This window comes from Crassostrea angulata, chromosome 3 (genome assembly GCF_025612915.1).
Source record: "Crassostrea angulata isolate pt1a10 chromosome 3, ASM2561291v2, whole genome shotgun sequence".
Classification (NCBI taxonomy): domain Eukaryota; kingdom Metazoa; phylum Mollusca; class Bivalvia; order Ostreida; family Ostreidae; genus Magallana; species Magallana angulata.
In genome coordinates, this window is record NC_069113.1 from 43,105,860 (window position 1) to 43,127,678 (window position 21,819).

Here is a 21,819-nt window from a genome sequence, read left to right on the forward strand (position 1 = left end):
AAACAGATAAACTATCCGGTCAATTTACTTTATATTTTGCACATAGTTTACTCATAAGTTAACATTTCACTGTAAAAAAAATTAAAGGAAATCGTATGTTTGAAACATTCTCCCCGAGACTCCTTAACGTTAAAAGTGAATTATATCAAACCAGTATAAAACTGCATGTTTCCTTTACATAGATGCTGCCGTTAATGCTAGACATACAGAATTCATTCATATTTAAAAACCAGTTTCAAAAATTCGGCAGTTTTAAAGCTTCGTTTTAAGTAAAAGACTATTTATAAACTAGTGGTTTAGAGACGCTCGATCCCTGCTTTGTGTAAACAACTGAATGAAGACATTTTAATGCATGTAAAAACTAGCTTGGCGCAGGTGAAAGATCAACACAATTTTAGAATATTTAACGTAAAATTGGCAGATAATATAAGTACCAATGTGAATCGTGCTTGGGAAACTTACGTCTTTTTTCCCAATTTTATGTAAATCGCTATTGATTAGTAAAAATGTGCACTAATTTGATGGTTTTGTAGAATGTTTCAACACTATCTTCCATAAACGAAATATGTATTTCAAGCTAGCCCAAGCAAGAACTTCAAAGTATATGACATAACAAAGGATTTTCCTTAAAAATATTTATGATTTAATGTCATTAATCACCTGCGCCGATGCGATTTAAATATTTCCTTGCAATATTAGGATTCTCCCGTCACGTAAATACAAAGTACATATGACGTCACAAAAATGCATCAAATATAATGGTAAACATCGTTGTCAATAAATGTGACATATTTTAATAAATACTCCAGGTCAAAGTATTTTTGCGATGATTCAAATAATATCGTTTTCCAGCCGTATTTTAGCATCGGGACGCCATAAGATTGCTGATATTATAAATTCACTAACGAACACGTTCAAAAAAGTTGATGGGCCAATTTTCCAAGGCTCTCAATGATTCTGACATAGGTAATTCTTAAAAAAAACACATTTCCAAATTAGTTGGGTCTATTGTTTCTACAGTGGCTGATCAAGGATAAAAAAAATAATTATGTCTTCAACAGACAGTTACAAGAACTTATTGAAAAAGGTATGCCAGATATCATTGAGAATAGGGACAATCGGAATCCTGACACAAGATCTGAATTAAGCAAATTAGTTCCTTCTTTTGAAAAATGCATATTTTTGTCAAGACGGCTAGTGAGGATGACAAGTGCCGGTTGGTGTTTAAAAAGAGTATTTCATACGGAAAGAATTCATATTCATTTGGTTTTATTGGGTAAATTGAGTCAATTTTAACAGACAATATCCAAGGTTTGAACCGATCGATCTTTAACAAGGTAAAATGAGGTTTTATCGCAAGAAATATAAGTCGTATTTAATATTATTTTCATCTTTTTCTTTTATGTCTTTTATTGTAATTTACTTACTATGAGTATCTTCTCTTAGATTTTCTATTTTCTGTGACGATAAAAAGAGTTTTCAGTTCTTTGCGACATGTTTAAATCCATACCTCAAATGAATGATATGTTTTCGACTTTTTCTGGCAAATTCGTAAAGCTTTAACCTTTTCACTGTTTGTTGGCACATGCGGAACTTCTCTGTATATAAGCGACTTTATCTTGATATTAAAGGGACTTGGACAGGATTTGACTTAAAAATTTTAAATTTTGTTTTTCCATTTTCAATGTTTATACTGATAAATATAGAAGTTTATAATACTATGTCAAAATTTGAAACTCAAATATCAAGTTATAAGCAAGATACAGAGTTCTTAATTCTTTGTTTCGTAAACAAAGCTCGAATATTGTCATTTTATTGGTGTAAGTTTTAATCAAATGTAACTTTCTTTTGTTGATAATAGTATTTATGAAGATATTGAATTAGTTTAAATTGTTTTTTACACGTCATTTTGTCTAAGAAAGGGTGAAATTCTACATTACATTTTTTGTAAACAACTATAAGACTCGAGCTTTGTTTACATAACTATCAATTCTTACCTCTGTATCTCGCTTGTAACTTGACTTTAACATTTCATAATTTGGTCAATCATTTCAAATGCACAAGTAAACCATTTTTTACATAAAAAAATTTTGATCTCAGATCGTGTCTAAGCCCCTTTAAGGACACCAAAAGCCCTCTCAACGCAATTTCTTGTCTTGATGTGACTGGCATTGTATTTTGTCCTGCTATCCTGCTTGGGGCGTGAGGAAAGGAGTCATCAGCCATGGACGAAGTGGGTAGCCACTGTCCCCTAAAAGCCATTCTCCACCTGGCAGCTGGTCCATTATCTCGGGAATGCTCGAGTTGGCAAGTATGTATACATCATGTGTTGCACCCCCATACTTGCAAACAATGTTTGTAAATCTGAAATGAGATGTTGGTATATAAATGCAGTCATAAGGAAACAATTTAAAAAATGTTGATAGTTTAATAGACCCAACATAATAATTTAACTGATTGTCCATTTAAAAATACTATTTTTTATTTACCTCAGGTCAGCCATCACGATTCCCTGCATGTTTATGGCATGAAACCCTTTTCTGCACACAAAAACATGCTCATCGTCTCCAGACATTCCGATGATGGGAATCAGAGTTCCATCAATGGCACCAACTACGTTGGGGAAGCTTGCCACCCTCAAGATATCCTCCTTGGTCCGAAGAATTTCCTCTTGCCCCATCGGAAAAATGATGTTGTCAAGGCTAAGCATTCAGGGCATCAACGACTCCCATAAACATTATGCTGAACGAGGGTTAGGAAATACCATGGATGTCAGCAGCCTCATACTGAAAGTCTCCTTTGGACAGAACTCGAAGAGTTGCCAACACCTATAAAATTTAATTATCGTGTGTTAATGTTATCGCTTATTCATATTTAATTTAAAGTTTCAATGAATATAGATACATGTTTTTAAATTATGTCTCCCCTTTCAAAGGGGAGACATATTGTTTTTGTCGACTTTCTTTTTCTTCTTCTTCTTATTCTTCTTCATCCAAATTTGTTCAGGCCGTAACTTCAATACCCTTTGACATTAAGACTTCAAACTTGGAACATAGGTAGATGGTATTGAGAAGGAGTGCACGCCACCAAAAGTTTTGACCTTGACCTATTTTGTTCTTCAAGGTCAAGCTTTTCATAAAAAAATATTGTCCGGACCATAATACAAGACTCCTTTAACATACAGACTTTTAACTTGTATCATAGATAGATGATATATAACCTAGTTGAACCTTACCAAAATGTTTGACCTTGACCTAGAATTTTAATTTCAATGTCATATTAGAAAAAACTTCATTGTTCAAACCCTGAAAATACTTTGACAGAAGGACTTCAACCTTTAAACAAAGAACAATAATAATACACTTAGGTGTACTATTGAATATTATTTGACTTTGACCTTGTTTTACTCAAGGTCAAATTAAGAAAAAAATAATAAAATTTTGTCTGGGTCATAACTTTAATACCCTTTGACATTAAGACTTCAAACTTGGAACATAGGTAGATGGTATTGAAAAAGAGTGCACGCCACCAAAAGTTTTGACCTTGACCTATTTTGTTCTTCAAGGTCAAGCTTTTCATAAAAAATATTGTCCAGACCATAACACAAGACTCCTTTAACATACAGACTTTAAACTTTAAACAAAGAGCAATTATAATACACTTAGGTGTACTATTGATTTATATTTGACCTTGACCATGTTTTACTCAAGGTCAAATTAAGAAAAAGATAATAAAATTTTGTCCGGGTCTGGGTAAGGCCAAAAAAAAATTATTCCTGTTTCCTGTCGCCCGACCGACCCTATCTTTTACCCTCCGACCCTAAAAGTTTTTTTTTTTGTGATCATGGTGGTGATCGATAACTTCGCCAGAATTTCCCCAGAAAGAGAAATGAAGATGACCAAGTCTTCTGAGTTCATAATCGTGTAAATTAACCTCACTGGCGAAAGAATGATAGAAAATTAATCTGCAGACATTCTTACTGCATAAATATACCTTGTGGTGAATAACTTGCGACTATCTTACCTTCAGGGGTTATAAATACGGGTGATGCAACAACATACCATGACATACTGTATATTGGAAATTACAAAAACAATGTTTATTACTTTAAATCCTGATATTACAGTTAGTCAATAACCTGTTATTGGTTAATAACTGCAATAAATGTTAAAATTATCATAAAACTGCTTTCTAAATTATCTTGAGAATTAAACAGATCATCTACATAACGTACGGTAGTAAGTGGGTCAAAGGGTTGGACTAATACCCCAAACACACGGAAGTACAGAGAGTGATTTAATTAATCATGTTGATATTGACATTAAGCTAATATAATACAAAAATATTCATCCAGAAAAGGATAAACACATTCAATACACGTAGATTAAATTTTGCAAATAATATTAGTTTTTATTTTTAATTAAAAAAATATTCTATTTTTTTTCTTTGCCTGTTGTTTTCTATACATTACATGCATCAACAATACAAAGACCTTTGGAAATTTTATATCATCTATTTACATACTGAACACTGGGAATATACATCTCTCTCTCATTATTACACACATGCTCCAAGTTTTTAAAAATAAAATATTTTTTAAAAATAAATTATTTTCCTACCTACCTACCCTAATTTTTTGGGTCAAGTGACAGGAAACAGGAATATTTTTTTGGCCTAATATATAGCTGACATCATTCTTTTTCAATTGTTAAATTTGCCCCATATTACAATCCTTGGGGAGAAGGGGAGACATGTGTTTTTTTTTTTTTTAAAAAAAACAATACCCACTAGTTTTCTTTGGTACAGAATGTCTTCAATAGAATACATTGTAGTTGTTTGGACAATTAATGATTACCATGGGGTAAGATGGGGTTATTGAGGGGGGGGGGAGACAAATTTTTTCATAGAAAAATATCTTTAAATCTTTTTCTTAGAAAACATTTGCCTAGAAAAGCTGTAACTTTTGTGAAAGGAATTTCAGATAGTGTAGATTCAAATTGTTCAAATCCCAATCTTTAGGAGTAGTGTGGGGCCACAATGGGGGTTTAGTTGTACAAAGGAAAAAAATTTAATTATTCACAAAAACTGAAATGTTTTTATATATGTTTTTACTTATTTATATAGCATTTTTATATATATTGCTGATTCTTTAAAATTGTTTAAACTTTGGCCCCTGGATAATTATTAGGGCTCACAAAGGTTCAGAGTTTGATGTACATGAATGCTGAATGTAACACGACTATAAAATCGTGTTAGAAAAGGGACTTAATTATACCGGTAAATATAAGAATATCAAGGGGGGAAACAGACTTTTTTGTATAGAATCTACATGTATTATACCACATTGTCCAGATATTTTGTATTATGACTCAATGAAGCCGATTTTATCCTGCCTATTGTTGCTCAGGTGAGCGATGTGGCTTATCGGCATCTTGTACTGTAAATTTCTATACCCCGTGTAATTTTAATGAGGGCACAAATGAATAACAATTATCAAATGTCCTGAGTTATTATACGTGTAGGTGGAATTTCATGGTCATTTGTATGCAGTCACTGAATATACCTGTTATATGTAATTACACAACACTGTCCAGATAGAAGTATTCAACACTACACGCATATCGCTTCAAATTAGGAAGTAAAACTGAACTGTTAATAAGTTCGCGTATGTGGAACTACTGTGCACCCCTTTATACTGAACCTTGTCGTCTATAATAATACATTACAACATGTTACAGATAATAACAATGAAATTTCTTATATTCATCCAATATCCTTTATCTGCACAGATATTCTCTTTGAAAAATCAATGTGAAATATCAAATAATTTTTTAAAATAGGTTTCAAAACCCCTAACACAGTTTCACCCGTAAAACAAGAATATTCCTCTGTTTGAGGGTCTGCGCATACTGTTGTGAAAAAATTGATGCCCAAAAGGGGGGGGGGGGGGGGTCATAATGGGTATTCATAAAAGACACTTATCATTGTTCATCAGCAAAAGTATGTGTAACATCAAGATTGTGTTTTATCACATAAATGTCATTCTGATGATTATTAATATCGATTTTTTTTGTAAAAAGGGGGTGGGGTGAAATGCTTGGGATTCCTGGTAAATTGTTGGATATTTTATACCAAAGAAAGAGGGTCATGGTTGATAATTGTAAAAGACAGTAATCATTGTTTGTCAGTAATTAATCAACCAGAGAGCATGTGTAACATTGTGTTTTATCATTTTAATATCATGGTGATCAGTGCATATATTCGGATTTTGCGGGGGGGGGGGGGGGGGGGGGGGATGCTTGGGTGAAAACTATACTGCATCTAGAAATACATCGGGTTCAATATCAGCGAAATTACTTTCCATAGATGAAACAGGCAGAGGGTGAGACATGTAAGTAGGTCGTGAAAGTCTTCTGTCCACCTGCTGAATGAAATCAACGCTAGTTCGCTTCGGGAATCGATAACGGCAGATCAGTTCTCTGTCACTGAAGACATCTTAGGGGTTAGTCCGGCCCCGGAAAACTCTCTGACGTCTCAGACTCCCCTCTCTTGCAAGTGTAAACAAATTCGCCGCCATGTTTGAAAAAATACGCGTACCTCTAGAGCAGACGTAGATTTACGTCCTATTATGACGTAATTTTACGTCAACGTAATTTTGTGAATACCGTTTTAGACGTAAACGTACGCTACGTCTAAGTTTACGTCTACGAACTTTAGTAAATATGGGTACTGCTCTGCAGGCGCCCTATGGTGATCAATCTGTCCGTCCTTCCGTCCGAGATTGTACGGAGCATATCTTCTCTCACCTTGGCTCAATCTGGCTCATACTTCACCCACAGGGTGCCTTTGGGTAGAGAGTGTGCAGTGATTTTGACCTTAAACTATGTTTCTAAGAATAGGGTCATAGATCATAACAAAATTTTATATATAATTATATTTTATGTCCGGAACATATTATCTTTTTCTTTTGTCAAATCTGACTAATATTTCACAAACAAAGTGTCTCTCGTCAACAGGTGTGCAGTGATCTTGAGTAAAGTTTGTATGTCAAGGTCATATTGGACCTTGCAAAAATTCTTTTTTCACAGCATACATAGTTTCCACCTACCCCTGTTTGGTCCATACTTCACATAAACAGAGCTTTTGAGTAAAGGGTGTTTTGTGACCTTTCACCAATTTTCAAGGTCAAATGTGTAGGTCATAGCAGAATTATATGAAAAATCCTTGTCTGGAACATATCTTCTCTCCTATTGGTCATTTCACTCATACAGCTGTACTTCACCCCCAGTGAGACTCGTACTTCACCAACATGGTGCCTTTGATCAAAGTTGTAGGAATGTTTGAAGGTCATAGTCATATTATATCACACAAAAATCCTTTTTCAAAGGGCAGAAAATCCTTTTGATAGTACAGATATGTACTTTCCACATAGCCCTATCTGGCAAATACTTTATTTAAACAGAGCTTTTTGGTAATTTTACGTAGTGATCTCGTACCAAGTCAATGTATGTCAGACTGGATCTATTTGTTTTCAGTTCTAGAGCATAGATTTTTTCCATTTGCTTAATCTTGCTCAGATTGAACAAAAATGTCCGTATGTAAGGGTCAATGAGATTGAATTAGAAGTTCTATGCCAGCTTGAAAATTTCCAAGTTTTAGATCAAGGTCAATGCAAATTTGTTTGAATTCCTTTCATCCAACTGTTTGTAGCTAATATTTAAGCGAGGCCCTTTGAGATAGTCACCGACTCAATGTTGTCTAGTTAACAGTTTTATTTTTATAGATTCTGGTCGTTTGATTTATTTACGTGGGAAATTTCATTTGTCAGGGAAATTTCTATCGATCTTGGTTTTCGATATTTTTTTAAATGTCCGTTTCAAAATTACCTATTTAAATGGACATCTGATTGGCGTTTATGGTGTGCTTTTTACTTGTGAAGGATTTTTGGATATTACATGTACCTCTTTACAACAAGTGAAGATTCGAAAGAGAGTGCAATAAAACTCTCGACCATATTTCAGATGTTCATTAGTTTGTCGGCCAGTCTGTTTAGAGTCAGAACGTTCTAGTCCATCCTTTGTTTCGACATCATTTGAAGTCGGATTGTGGCTTTTGTCTCCGGCTGTCGCAGTGAGACTTCACCCCCATTCGTCATTTTTAAACAACGTTAACCATTTCTCAGAAGGTGCGCCATTTTTCAAGGAAACCCCTCTCTAAGCAAGTGCCCAGCGGTACGTAAAAAGTGTACGTTTGGTGTCACTACTAAAGTAGTTGTTTTTCTTTCTCCACTGTCAGTACAGGGTTTTTTCATTTAATTTTTAATTCTTTAATCCTGCCAGTAACATGATCGTGCAATGTAGATATCGGCACATTGTACTTTCTTAATCGGCACAGTGTACTTTCTTCTTTCTTTCTGTAAGGACAAAACGCCTGATTTAACCTCATTCAAAGCAGCCGCCATACTCTCTGATGACCACCTACTCCTTTTAGAAGGATACGTATGCATTGTTTTTTTTACTCTGCAAAAAATTGTTTTCGCAACTCTATAATTAAATTCTTAATTAGTCTATGCGCGAAAAAATTGGATGTTACATGCCTGTTTAAATCTCCAAGCTATCATTCCTTGTAAAGACAAATATAAGAATTTCGGATGTAGATCAATAAATGTAAATTCCAACCCCCCAACAATTGTAATTATCCTGTGGTGAGCCCCCTCTTTAGGGATTTTACCTGTACAATTCACCTGTAACGAGCCTCAACTCGCTGGACCTTTAAAATTATAATCAGTCCGTGCACAGTTTGGAAAGGCCTTCCGAGGGGAAGGACGCAACCAAGACTTCTCCTGTTTTTCAAGTACTAGTCCGGGCACATTTTTACTTTGCTTTAAGCATTCCTTATTTTTTATGCGTATGGTCCAGCTTCTCTGAGGTAAGCCTTATTTTTGTCATAATTGTTGTGCTTTTAATATTGTTTCATATATGCAGTAAAAGCCTTAAAACATCCAGTTACGAAGTTTCTTGGTAATTTCAACTTTAAGCTATTCACGTTTATCATTAAATATTTTTACCAGCTGTTTACCTATATTTAGCATTCTTATTATGGTGGTCCATTTATGTCTTCATGTATACATGTATGAATGTCATGTTCCGTTGGTCTCATTTTAGTAAGTGTAAGTGTATCCATGTGTAAAGTAATGCATGTATTTCATGTATGTAATGCGTAACAGAAGTTACAAGAAAGTAAAATGTATATTCTTGAGACATGAACTATTTGTGCCATGTGTTGGTATGGTGTCCACCTTGGTACATAAGTATGTTTTTATATTTGAACAATTAACAGGTCTAAGTCTACCTGGTAGTTTCCTGGTGTTTTTACACGTACCTACACCGTAGACATCTTCGTCACTGAATGGAGCATATATAGCATTGTGTTTGTCGCTGTACAATTTTCTTAAAAAAGCTTTCAGTGCTTCTCAAAAAATACCAGGACTAAGTCTAATATTGACCAAGAGAGTAGGAAATTGTGAAATTCAGTTAAATAACTTCATTCCTAATGGAGTGAATAATGCCATACAATTTCAATATACATGTATTGTTATGCATCACTTAGAGTATATACACCTCATACAGAATTTACTGGCTATGTTTAAATTAGATTATGTGAATTAATAACTGTAACATTTAAATCGACCAACTGCTCGGCTGTGATCAAACCAGCAATGTGATATTTGGTTTGTAACAATTAATTACAATTAGTTGAAATTATGAAAAAAAATAAAACAATACGTAAATTATAGTTTAAGTTAAATTATATTCCTTTAATAGATGGGAAATAGAACACGCGCGTCTCTGTCCATCATTCTTCTTATTGAAACTAGTCCCTTGAAAAGGTACTAAAATTTGCAATGTTTTTTTTTTAAATGTATTATAAGTGAAATGTTTAATCAGTTTAGAAATTATTAATTTAAACCATTTATTTCCAGTATGCCAACTGGCTATTCAACAAAGAAAAAAAGAAAGATCACAGTTAAGACAGCATGTACATCAGGTACGGTAGGACTATCTTTGATTTGCCAAAACATTTTTGAGATCTTATTTCTTTCATATTTTTAACGAATGTCAAAGTCGTACATGTATTACAATCAAACCCGCCTCAACGTCTTGTTAAAAAATGAAATAATGCGGTAACCTTGTATGTATAATTTGTTATGTTTAAAAAATTTTTACATCATTTTCTCATTTAAATATAGATAATATAAACAATATTGCCCTCAATCCCAGTCAATATTTGTATAATATATATGTAAAAAGAATTTAACTACGGTACTATACAAATTGTATGGAAATATTTTAAATTGTGTATTTTAGATAACTTCAAGGCAGAGGTACTGCGTAACATCCAGAGAGAGAAACTGGAGCTAAAGAAAAGTCTGCTCGGGATAGAAAGGAAGAAGTTGGATGTGCTTACAGAGATCTGTGTTGAATTGAAAAGGAAAAAAAACTGTTGCTGTTCCTATTCTTTTCAAACTATTGAACCCCTAGTTGAATTTGAACCAGCATCTTGCTCAGTTTCACCAGTTATCAAAGGTATTGTGAAAGAAATTTAATTTTTTCTATGTGATGAAATTAGCCTTTTTTTATGTAAAGAGCTTTTCTGATGAATGGTGTCTGTTTATCCATCTGTTTGTAAACTTAACACATATGTTCCTTCTATTCTAGAACCAATTGGCAGTAATCATCATTGGAGATTCTAAAATATTGAATTAAAGGGTCAACCTTTTTGAAAAGGAGTTAAACATACAACTCTGTTAACATTTAAATACATGTAGGTGTCTTAGAGATACTCGTCTCAAGAATCATTGCACCAGCTATTCCAATATTAATAGTTTAGTGAAAATTAAAAGAAAATATTTTGCAAAGCCATATGATACACTTACGCTGTATTTAAAAATATTCCAAAGGTGAGCAATATGGTTCTGGTTCATTATTTTCTTGTATTGCTTGTTCAATTGGGGGAGGGGGGGGGGGGGGGGGTCTTATGGTCAATTCAATAAGAAATAAAACTAGAGCCGAGCTCGTTGCAAAGCAACGAGTAGGTCTTCCGTCGCAACTTCGTGTCGCGAAAGGATTGTCCATCAGTCTGATTAAAACACCTCCTTCTCCTGACACTTGTCAGAGCCTGACAGATCCTGTATTGATAAAATGTCATCTTTACACGACCATTTCTTCTTTCCAATTAGAGCTTTTGAAAATTGATTGGAACTCTTCAAACGGAGACCAAAAAATTAATTCATGCCTGTTATCTATGTAACCTCTAGATTGAGTATTTCACCACACCACCACAACAGATAAAGGCATATCTTTGCTAAGTAGGTGTTTATTTAGATTGTATGCAAATGTGGAGGTCAAGTGGAGATTGGTGGATCTGTTATTGATACAGGTATTTCAGAACCTGGCGAGTGTAAGGAGAAAGGAAATGGTTTTTAATGATACTGGATTATCAATATGAGAATAGTAAGTTCAAGAAATCAAGAAAGTAGTATTTCATACCAGGCAAGTTCTTCGTTTAACTTACTTCAAGTTTAGGATAACTTTAAAAAGTACATCATTTATGTACATGTATATAATTAATTTAATTATAATAAAAGTGTGGATGTGGCGGTGGGGGAAATGACCCAAAAATCAATTTTCTAAGCGTTAACTTAAGGGAAATATTGGTTGAGAGAAAGGGGGCATTGCTCCCACTGGACCATCTAAAAGGTACTGTTAGCAAGCTCACAAATGATATCCCCGCTAAGAAAGAAGTCATTACTCACGTATTTCTCTATTAGAGAATAATGGATGGCTCTTTTTCTTTAGTGAGTCAGACAAGGCAGGGTATATTTACAGGTCACAAGTAATCTTTATGTCAAAATCTAGCTTTTACTCATTTCCATTAATAAAAGATATGACACATGTTTAATATGACTTTGAACTTGCGCAACTGACCCTGGGTCAAGTTCATGACACATCATCGGTCATCAGGAATCTTTACATGAAATAGAAACACTTGCAGTCGACACTTGCAGTACTCTGATGATTTAATGTCGATCGACCGACTTTATTGCTTAATGTAGTCGTATATCATTACTTCTAATCCTGAGTACAAATTTTATTCAATCTTTGACTTAAAACTGTTAACTTATAAAACCAGATACATAAATAACTTATTAAGTTATTTATGTCTCTGATAATATATATTTTATTCTGTTCATAACTATAGAAGTTTAGCGTGTTCAACAGGTTATTTTTTTAGCCACATTCTCAGATTACGATATCGCACCTTTAATGTGAGGTTGATTGACATCGAATATTTAGACACTTATTGTTTAACAATTGACCGCTGCAGTGAAAGCATCCGTCCAAATGTTACTCAATCATTTATCAATTGCTGATCTGCAGCCCGGGGGCATTATTCTGAGCTATGTGGGCAGACGCGACACGAGATTTTCGGTAGCACGTGGAGCGGATTGACTTAGCATAGACTGACCGAATAACCACACGGGTGGGAAAGTGACATACATTGAGGAGAAAAATGTACACATGTTAAGTAGTCGCCAAAAATAGGTCTTCGCCACATTTTGTAAAATAATAAAGCCCTTGCACTGTGATCATGAAACCGATAAAATCTAAACAAATCTTGTTTAAAAACTCATGTGAACATTTTAAAAATAATCACTAAATCCCTCAATTCTGGACAATTCTTTTATCGTGTCAGCCTCTACCGCCAATCGAAACTTCTCGGGCCTTTCCGACAAGCTCGGAAAACACTTCGAATGTATTACCTAGGCGTCCATGACACCCCCCTTTTTATAAAACTATATATAATTACAACACATTTTATGATCTGTTGAGATGTGAGCTATACTTCATTATAGGTATCAATATAAATATAACACAGAAACGACATACAAGACTTCTTGCCGATACTTATTTCAATGGGAAGCGACTCCATTTTTTATAAAATTCGAACATCCGGTGATGTTAATGCATTCGAGGTGTTTTTCCAAACTTGCCGGAAAGGCCAGAGAAGTTGCAATTGCCTCTACCGCATGTGTTAATTTGATTTTTGATTTTTTTTTATCCTGCCTTGAACGCTCGGGGACTGTTTCATTTTCTAAATTCGGCTAAATAATGCTTCCAATTTTGAGCGCTCTCTCTCTCTCTCTCTCTCTCCCTCTCTCTCTCTCTCTCTCTCTCTCTCTCTCATTTTATGTGCAACCTTATGAAGACGTCAACTACTTTCTATGATATCTAAAAAACCTCTCAGCAGTATTTAGCGGAAATATTCGTGGGTAAATAAATAAATCTTAAATTGAAACACAAGTCAATCTTACATGTACCGGTCAAAATCTCGAATAAACAAATAGTTGGAATCATACAAAATATCAATAAACATGCACGTGTGATAAGGTACATGTAGAAGAACACAATGCTACCGCGGATCACTTGTCCACTCGCGCGGGAACTCCTTGGCTATGTTCTAGGGGTGATTATCGTTTTAAGGTTTAATCTTTGTGGTTTTGCGTTGTTTATCTATAACATTATTAGTACATGTATAGTTTTAGTGCATTTTAGAATTACAAATTCACTATTGATTTATGTCTGATGATGTTTCTGATTTGGAATAATATCGCTTTTATCAATTTTTAGAGGGGCTTCTCAATTCACATTCTAATGTTTAATTAAATAAATTGAAGGTGAACAAACTTCAAGAACATAAAATTGAAACAGTTCTTGTATATATATCTTGTTATTAGATAACCGCTGACCTCTAGGTAGTGCAGCCGATTTCCTCGGCCGCGGATGAGGGATCGGATAAATTACGTAAAGGTAAAACACACATAGAGAGCTCAGAACCCAGGAAGATTTACAATGTTTCCAGTATAATGACTAAACTCTACTTAATATAAGTTTTTCCCCCTTTAATCCCACAGTTGATCTATCTGTCTGATACTGCTTCAGTTCGAGAATGGCATTGCTTTTATGATTAAACAGAACGATTTCTTATTGACAATCTATCGTTTAATTCAAATTAAGAAGAGTAAGCTTTAATGTCATTGTGTACGATTCTTGTGTTTGCGGCTAAATAAAATCACATATGACAGACGCGATTCTTGTGTATTAGTAACCGCTGACCGCTAGGTAGTCCAGCCGCGACCTTGGCGATCGATTTTCTCGGCCGCGGGCGAGATGGGTTATGTAATGACGCACACAGCTAAGAATTTAGGTCGATTTGAAATGACTCAAATCTATTTTATGGAAGTTTTTTTTTTAAATGTAGTTTATGTATCTCACTAGATAAGAAAAAGAACGTTTATATTTTCTCGTTTTTGTTTTTCTTAACGGTTGTCCACTATAGGACCTAAACAGAGGTGGCTCAAAAAAAGGCTGTAAGAAAAACATGTACACGTATACTTTTTAGACACTTTTTCAAATGAATCAAAGCATCCCGTATATACTGGTACACTTTCAGCTGTTAATTTATGTACGTTATGCGCACGAAGACGATTCGCTTACTTGCCAAATGACATACAGGTACATGTTAACAAGACAAGCTTTTTACACTCATATTTCGCATTACCGGTACAAAATAATTTTGTAACGGCATTGATAACACAATAATGAACAACTTTTTTATCGACAGCTATTGCGAAATATTAACCATTTTTGAGTAATAAAGCGAAGACTTTTAAGGGCTCTAGACCCCTAATTTAAGGGGCCAACCCTTTTTCAATGGTGTCAAGTGAAAGCCCTTGATATTTTGCACATATTTTGTTCTATATGTGTTTAGAGAAAATTTTAAACTAAAGAGCTACATAACAAAAACACAACCAAAAATCAGCATTTTTTGAAACACAAATTCAAATCAATTTTTTGAAACTTTAAAGGAGGAAAATTGTAAAAACAAAACTCGGAGGACAACGTTCAAACTCTCTATTTTTAAGATTTGTGACTTTGTAATACATGCTATGAGCGGTTTCAGAGCCTTTGCGTGCACAAGAATGCCTATATTTTTGGGAAAAAGGGGAATAACTCGCTACCGGAAGTGTTGATTTCAACAATTTTCCTTATATATTGAGAAATAGTAACTACCAATAAGCTCTGAAAATTTGAACTTTATAAGACAACAAACAAGCAAGATATTTGAGTTTTAAAAAACGTCTAGAAGAAAAAAAAGAACTAGATCTCGTTACGAGTAACGAGTAGGTCTTCCGTCCGATTTTGTTTTCATATGATACGATGAAATATCGATATTCTCTGCCAAATCTGCGATCTTGGTGAATCTAGGTTTTTTATCTCGAGACCGAAAACGGACGAACAAAAGAGGTTTATGAAAATAAAAGCTAGGGTTTTTTATACATATGTTTAGTGTACACTACTGTTAATCATAGCAGATGAAACACCAAAGATAATCAGTTAAACTTGTGAAAAAAATGAATTGTTTGAACTCTTCTGGTGAGTACCGGAAGTGACGGTTGACAAAAGAAAACCCGTTAAATATATCTTCAATCGATTGTCTATCATTTATAAAAGTTTGTGTCTCAATTACTTACAGTGACTAAAATCTCGCTGGTATCAATTTTGTAAAAAAGGCTAAGTACCAAAGATATTTGAAATCTTGCTTGTTTTCAAGTTATCTGTAATATAGTTTACGAGTGTCTTGGCTTCTCATTTAAGGGGCCAGCCCCTTTTTCTTGAGTTCAATCGACAGTTCTCACGAATACTAACATTTTTTGTTCTTACACCCATCTAAAATTGTTGTTCATTTTTGAGATACAAATGATTGAATATTTTAGGGGCCAGCCCTATAGATCCTTAATGGGGACAGACTTTGGAGTTTTGATTAGTGGAATTGATTAGAATCATCAATGCAAACATTTTCTTTTCTACATTGCCTAACAAAATATGTCTCCTTCTCTAGATATATTGCATCAAAGTTTAAGTACTTTGGCCCCTTAAAATCCCTAATTACGTCATAAATGGGTCTGAAAATGATTTTACCTGATAAATATTGCTACAATCAACAACTTTGCTTCTATATTGCATTACCAAATTTTGATCGTTTTTAAGTTATTTGCAATAGAGTTTACGATAGTCTTGGCCCCTAATTTAAGGGGCCAGCCCCTTTTTCTTGATTTTGTTGGAAAGAACGTTTAATTATCTACTATATTTGTTATATATGTCTTAACAAAATATCAACTGATAAAAAGATACAGATGAAAACGTATGAAGAATTTGAATGAAATTCTGGTGTCGTAAAAATGTACAAAATGGCCGATAAATCGGTACCGGAAGTGCCGACAGGAAAAATCTCAAAAACGTATGAAGTTTACATCAAGACTCATCTTCTCTGAAAAAATGGTCGAAATCGGTCGAATAGTTTTTGAGAAATCTCGTGCACAAAATTTGTGGAAAAAAATAATAATAACTAGATACGACCTCGTTACGAGTAACGAGTAGGTCTTCCGTCCGACATTTTTTTTTTTTTTTTAGATAAAATGATACCATGAGATATCGATACAATTTCAAAATTACTCCCCCCCCCCCCCCCAAAAAAAAATGAAGATAAAGAATAAAAACCCTAATTACGTCAGACATGGGCCTGACGATGACTCTTTCAAACCGATAATGTAGAGATCAACAACTTTGATTTTTATAATGCATAACAAAATATTTATCGTTTTCAAGTTATTCGTAATAGAATTTACGAGTCTCTTGGTCCCTAGTTAAAGGGGCCAGCCCCTTTTTCTTGATTTTATTGGATAGAACTTTTGATTCTCTACTACTTTTGTTCTATATGTCTTGTCAAAATATCAACTGATAAAAAGATACTGATCAAAACATATGGAAATTTTGATTCGAAATCTGTACCCCATTTTTGTGCCTAAGCGAGCTCCAAGGAATAGCACCACTGGTGCAAAACAACTTAATAGTGCACAACTTCAAACCATGCTCTACCTATCCTGAAAATTTCAAAGTCATATCTCTTATAGTTTCTGAGATCAACTCTGCACAAAATTGGTCGTAAAAAATTACAAAATCGACCGTAAATCCGGACCGGAAGTGACGACGACAAAAAATTCATAAACATATAAAATTCAGATAATTTCCCATCATCTGTGAAAAAAATGTTCAGATCGGTTGAGTAGTTTTCGAGAAATCGCGTGCACAAAATTTGGAAAAAAAAAATAATAATAAACAGTACGAAAACAATAAGGTCTTCCGTTGGAAACGGAAGACCTTAATAATAATAATAATAAGAAATCGTATGAAAACTATAAGGTCTTCCGTTGGAAACGGAAGACCTTAATAAAAAGAATTACCAACAGAATCAGTACAAGGTCTTCCGTTGAAAACGGAAGACCTTAATAAAAAACTTGGTGATGTCATAGCATGGTAATTACTCTTGATTGTTAAATGACATTGCATTTTGAAATGGAAATTTGTTTGATATCAAATGCAATGGTTAAAGTTATATTTGTGTTATACTTGTTTTGCTATTGTTATCATCATTTGTTTAACAGTCAAGTTATGATGACATGAGTACAATTATTTTTTAACCTTAATATCTAGATCTCTTGTTCTTTTCACTTGCAATTTTATTGAACTTATTATTTTAAAAGCATTGAACCAGACTCTCTCTCTCTGATCTGTTGAGCTCCACCTGCACCGTTTGCTTGGAGATAGTTGATATCCTCTTCACCCAACCTGGGGCTGGATATCAAAGTCACCTCTGGCATTGGCAGCCTGTCCTTGATACACTTGTGTAGCTTGAAGCATGCTACCACAGTTTTCATGCACTTTTGAGTGGCAAAGGGTAATACACCCCAGTTGGATGTAAGCATCTCAAAGAAATCGGGGATTTATTATTAGCTTTATTTCTTTAGAGTACATGTATTAAGAAGATGAGTAATAAAATTTTTCATTAAGATGAGTTTCAGGAACACTTTCATTTCATGTCATCTTACTGAAATCTTGACTTGAGCACACCAAATGCTCTCCCCACCACAACACGAGTTCTGCAGTGGGCGCTGTTATAATTCACTTCCTTTTGATTAGTTGGAATGTTAAGTGGTGTCATCAAGTATAACTTCAAAGGATAGCCTATAATCAAATGTATGTAGTGGATAGCTCTATTCATCTATGTGAAGAATACTTAATATACTTGTTATATTTCATTTACTTCATTGTACCTGAATCTCCTAGAAGCCATCCATTGCACCATTGACCCACGATGAAGTTCAGGTTTGAATTTTCAAACACAAAGCTGTCGTGAACAGCACCAACCATTTGCACACCAAATCTATGAATCTTAAAGAAGATGGTTAAATGAGATGGGGCAAAAGCCCATTGGTTCAACAATGAAATCTATTTATTATCGAATCTTTCTTTAATGAACTGATACAGTTTTTGAAATCATGATTTTTAACATCTTTTTATCTTATACTAATAGTATCAGTCTTTAAAGTACAATAAAATAAATAATGTTAACTATGGAAATTAATATGGGTCATTGCTCTTTGAAATAATACCTAAGGGAAGCATCAGAAACGGTATGAACATTCAGAGCGTGAAAACCTTTCCTACAGACGTAGCTTAATTCGTTTTCGGAGGGAGCCTGGATTTTGATTAAAGTTCCATCCACTGCATCCAGCCCATTGGGAAATCGGGCCTTTGAAAAAACTCTGATTTGTTCTTTGGTTTTCTTCATCAGATGTGGGAAAAGATATGTTTTGCATCCGGTGGCAAAAGGGAGGTCAGAACTCTGTCCATAGCAATGCAAACGCTAGATTTAGACATTCCATGTTAATCCCTACACTCCGAATAGAATATTTCTTTTGTGAGGCATCTTTTTGTGACAAGAACCTTGTCAATAAGACAACAATTTTTTTAGGAATGAATGTTAACACATCACTATTAAAAAGTTTAAATGTAAAATTTATGTGGATAAGTCTATTAAGAACATCATGGCTTTCATCGCCGGATGGTGCCCAAAAGTAAATTTTATAATGGGGAAAAATGAGTTCATGATGTTTTTTTTCAAAATTACATGCTTACATCTCTGAAACTCAATCTACTAAATAAATGATATCAACAAATATTAATGAAAACAGAGAAAGTTTTGAATAAAAATAAAGTACAAAATCTCCCCCCCCCCCCCCCCCGTGTTCTACAAAAAGGTCCTTGTGGCCTTTAACGAATACAAAGATATTTCATTAACCAATCAAAATATCTGGTTCAATAAAAAATATGTTTTAAGGGTAAATCTCTATTTTTTTTCAAGTTGGACTAAAGCTGGTTTATTATTAGTAAAAGACCTTTTTAATGAGAATGGCTTCAAAACAATAAACGGCATTAAAAAAATGCTTGGCATCAACAAACAATTTTTATGTGAGTACTTCATAGTTCAAAATGCAATAAAGGTGCACCTTTCAAGAATAAATCTACAAACCATAAAGATCACGAATTCGCTCACTAAGTTATATTTCTATTTTGAAGGAAAGCTAGAAGATACTTCAAATAAAAAGCCTAAATTTTTCTACAGTATTCTAATTAACAAGAAATCACAAAAACCTACTATGGAAAATATATGGTGTAAGGAATTCCAAATAGACAAGTACTACTTCAATGTAATCTACAAGAACAAGATTCGGTCATTATTTGATAAATCTGTATTGGAGTTTAATTATAAATTACTTCACAACTTGTTGACCACGAATCTATCGTTTAGTAAATGGGATAAAAACATTAATGGGAACTGTAATAACTTTAATAATTCTGAAAATATAAAACATTTAATCTACGAATGTGACTTGATAATGCCACTTTGGCGGAAAATTTCTCCGATACTAAATATTGATGTTATATGGAAATTGAATGTCACTGGCTATATTTTCACGAGCAACAAATATACGTTTATCTTAATAAATAACACTTTGGCATTCATTGCATGCAAAATTTACAAATATAAAATGAAACGTAGAATCTTAAACGAACATGTGTCATCTAGGGATATGCGCTGGGTTTTTTTTTTAAATTCGCTTATGCAATGGTATAAAGGTATATTACTAATTATTGTTGATATGCATGGCTAGGCTGAGGATCAATATTAAGAAAGTACTTTTGGACAACTTAAGGCAGTAAAAAATCCCTCTATATCTAGGTGAGTCTCAGCAATGCTTGTTTGCTCTAAATTTTATTAATTCAATTTAGCTGTTTAATATGACTTGCAGTTGTGTTTGATGTTAAAAAAAATGTGGGTTAAAAAAAATGTGGTTTAAAAAAAACAAACTTCCTTTACCATCTTTACGTCATTTTAAATTACGAAAAAGTTACAACTGGAATTATCGAAAGGATGCCTTATATTATTTTGTAAATAAATAATCGTAACAGAGATCTAGAATGTTTGTACATTTGTAATCGATCTCCCATTGCGCTTCGTCAGAAATCGAAACTGATCGCAATATACAGAAGCTGGGTAATCCATATAATTTAAAATTAGATTAAACATTCATTACAGAATCAAGCGCCTGTAGTTTGTCGGTTGAAGTTTTGATAAAGTGTAATATATTAACCCATTTGTTTTACATCAAAGTCACCATCTTTTATTGAAGAAGATCGTAATAAGGTTTAGAGCTGGCAAGCAAAATCTCGCCTCGAGTGATCCTGTAAAATGGTAACATTGAATTGTGACCATGGTAATGCAGAGAAATGTCAGTACTGTGAGGATCTTGCTTTGGTCATGAATGTTTTGAACAAATGGTCATTGATAAAATATATTCCTCAGCAGAAATCAAAATAGAATTTCTGCTTGACTTTATGAAATGTTAAGAAAATTTAATAAAATGAAAACATATTCATATACTCAGAACAGCCAACCAAAAGCTTACAAATGCCAAGCACTTGATCCCCTAAAATATGAATTTAACATCTTCTCTTATTGTAATGGACTGAGACCTGCATTTCTTACTACGATATGATCGAGATAGGCGAACCTATTACATGTACAAAGGTACAAAGGGAATTAACAGGATAAGCGTCGGAACAGCAATACACGTCCCCTACCGGCTTGTATTATTCTATGAAAGCTTCGAAGCATGTCAAGTGCCATAATGTTGCTTTATTTAAACATTACTAAGCTTATTAAATGTGTGAACACTGGAAAGTATCATATAGATTTGTGGTTTATTCATTTTAATTACTAGTTATTTAGTAAGATAATATCTAAGTAAAGCGACGTGTCTCAGGAATGCCTTGTTAGGTTAAGTGCACGTGAAAACCGAAAATAAAGGAAGAAAACAAAATGAAAGCATGTCGACCCATCGGAAGTGTATTGACGGATCTTGTGATATCTTTAAGCAATAAAAATTAACTTCATCTAAGAAATTAACTTTTTTGAGTAATAAAAAAACATTTTTAGAAATCATCAATAATTGTGGCAATTAACTTGGCAAGCAATAGCTAGATAGCCTATTATAAAATTAATGTAAATATGCTCATATCTCACTTAGACATAATAAAATAATCTACATTAGGTTGTTGTTATTATAAAAGTCCGATTTATATAATAAATTTATTTTATTTTACAAAATAACTTTTTTATTAAAGGGGCTATGTCACGATTTTGATCAATATTTTTCCGATTCAAATGGTTACAATGCTTTAGTAAGGCATTTTTAATAGGCAACAAGAGTTTGAGTGTCATTTGTTGAGTTATTGCTAGCGCTCTCGAGCGCTAGCAACTACGTTAGTCTATACCTCTGAAATACGCATGCTC

At 33.8% G+C, this 21,819-nt stretch overlaps 2 protein-coding genes across 2 annotated transcripts; one reads left to right on the top strand and one right to left on the bottom strand.

The window, feature by feature from the left end:
- Positions 1 to 1,671: 1,671 nt before the first annotated feature.
- LOC128175513 (putative nuclease HARBI1) lies at positions 1,672 to 2,710 on the bottom strand. Its single transcript, XM_052841199.1, has 2 exons — positions 2,490 to 2,710; positions 1,672 to 2,364 (listed from the first exon to the last, which is right to left on the bottom strand). The coding sequence occupies exons 1-2, from the start codon at positions 2,708 to 2,710 to the stop codon at positions 2,187 to 2,189; spliced, it is 399 nt and encodes a 132-aa protein (XP_052697159.1). The 3' UTR covers positions 1,672 to 2,186.
- A 7,126-nt stretch (positions 2,711 to 9,836) lies between these two features.
- On the top strand, positions 9,837 to 10,984 carry LOC128177947 (uncharacterized). The gene is made up of 4 exons (XM_052844881.1): positions 9,837 to 9,889; positions 9,983 to 10,047; positions 10,368 to 10,586; positions 10,719 to 10,984. The coding sequence occupies exons 2-4, from the start codon at positions 9,984 to 9,986 to the stop codon at positions 10,751 to 10,753; spliced, it is 318 nt and encodes a 105-aa protein (XP_052700841.1). The 5' UTR covers positions 9,837 to 9,889; position 9,983; the 3' UTR covers positions 10,754 to 10,984.
- The last annotated feature ends 10,835 nt before the right edge of the window (positions 10,985 to 21,819 follow it).

Excerpts from the sequence above, each read along its gene's own strand:
- LOC128177947 (XM_052844881.1), top strand. The coding sequence starts at position 9,984 with ATGCCAACTGGCTATTCAACAAAGAAAAAAAGAAAGATCACAGTTAAG. Across the intron at positions 10,048-10,367 it reads TAAGACAGCATGTACATCAG|ATAACTTCAAGGCAGAGGTA; the intron begins GTACGGTAGGAC and ends TGTGTATTTTAG. Across the intron at positions 10,587-10,718 it reads AGTTTCACCAGTTATCAAAG|AACCAATTGGCAGTAATCAT; the intron begins GTATTGTGAAAG and ends CTTCTATTCTAG.
- LOC128175513 (XM_052841199.1), bottom strand. The coding sequence starts at position 2,710 with ATGCTTAGCCTTGACAACATCATTTTTCCGATGGGGCAAGAGGAAATT. Across the intron at positions 2,365-2,489 it reads ATCGTGATGGCTGACCTGAG|ATTTACAAACATTGTTTGCA; the intron begins GTAAATAAAAAA and ends ATCTCATTTCAG.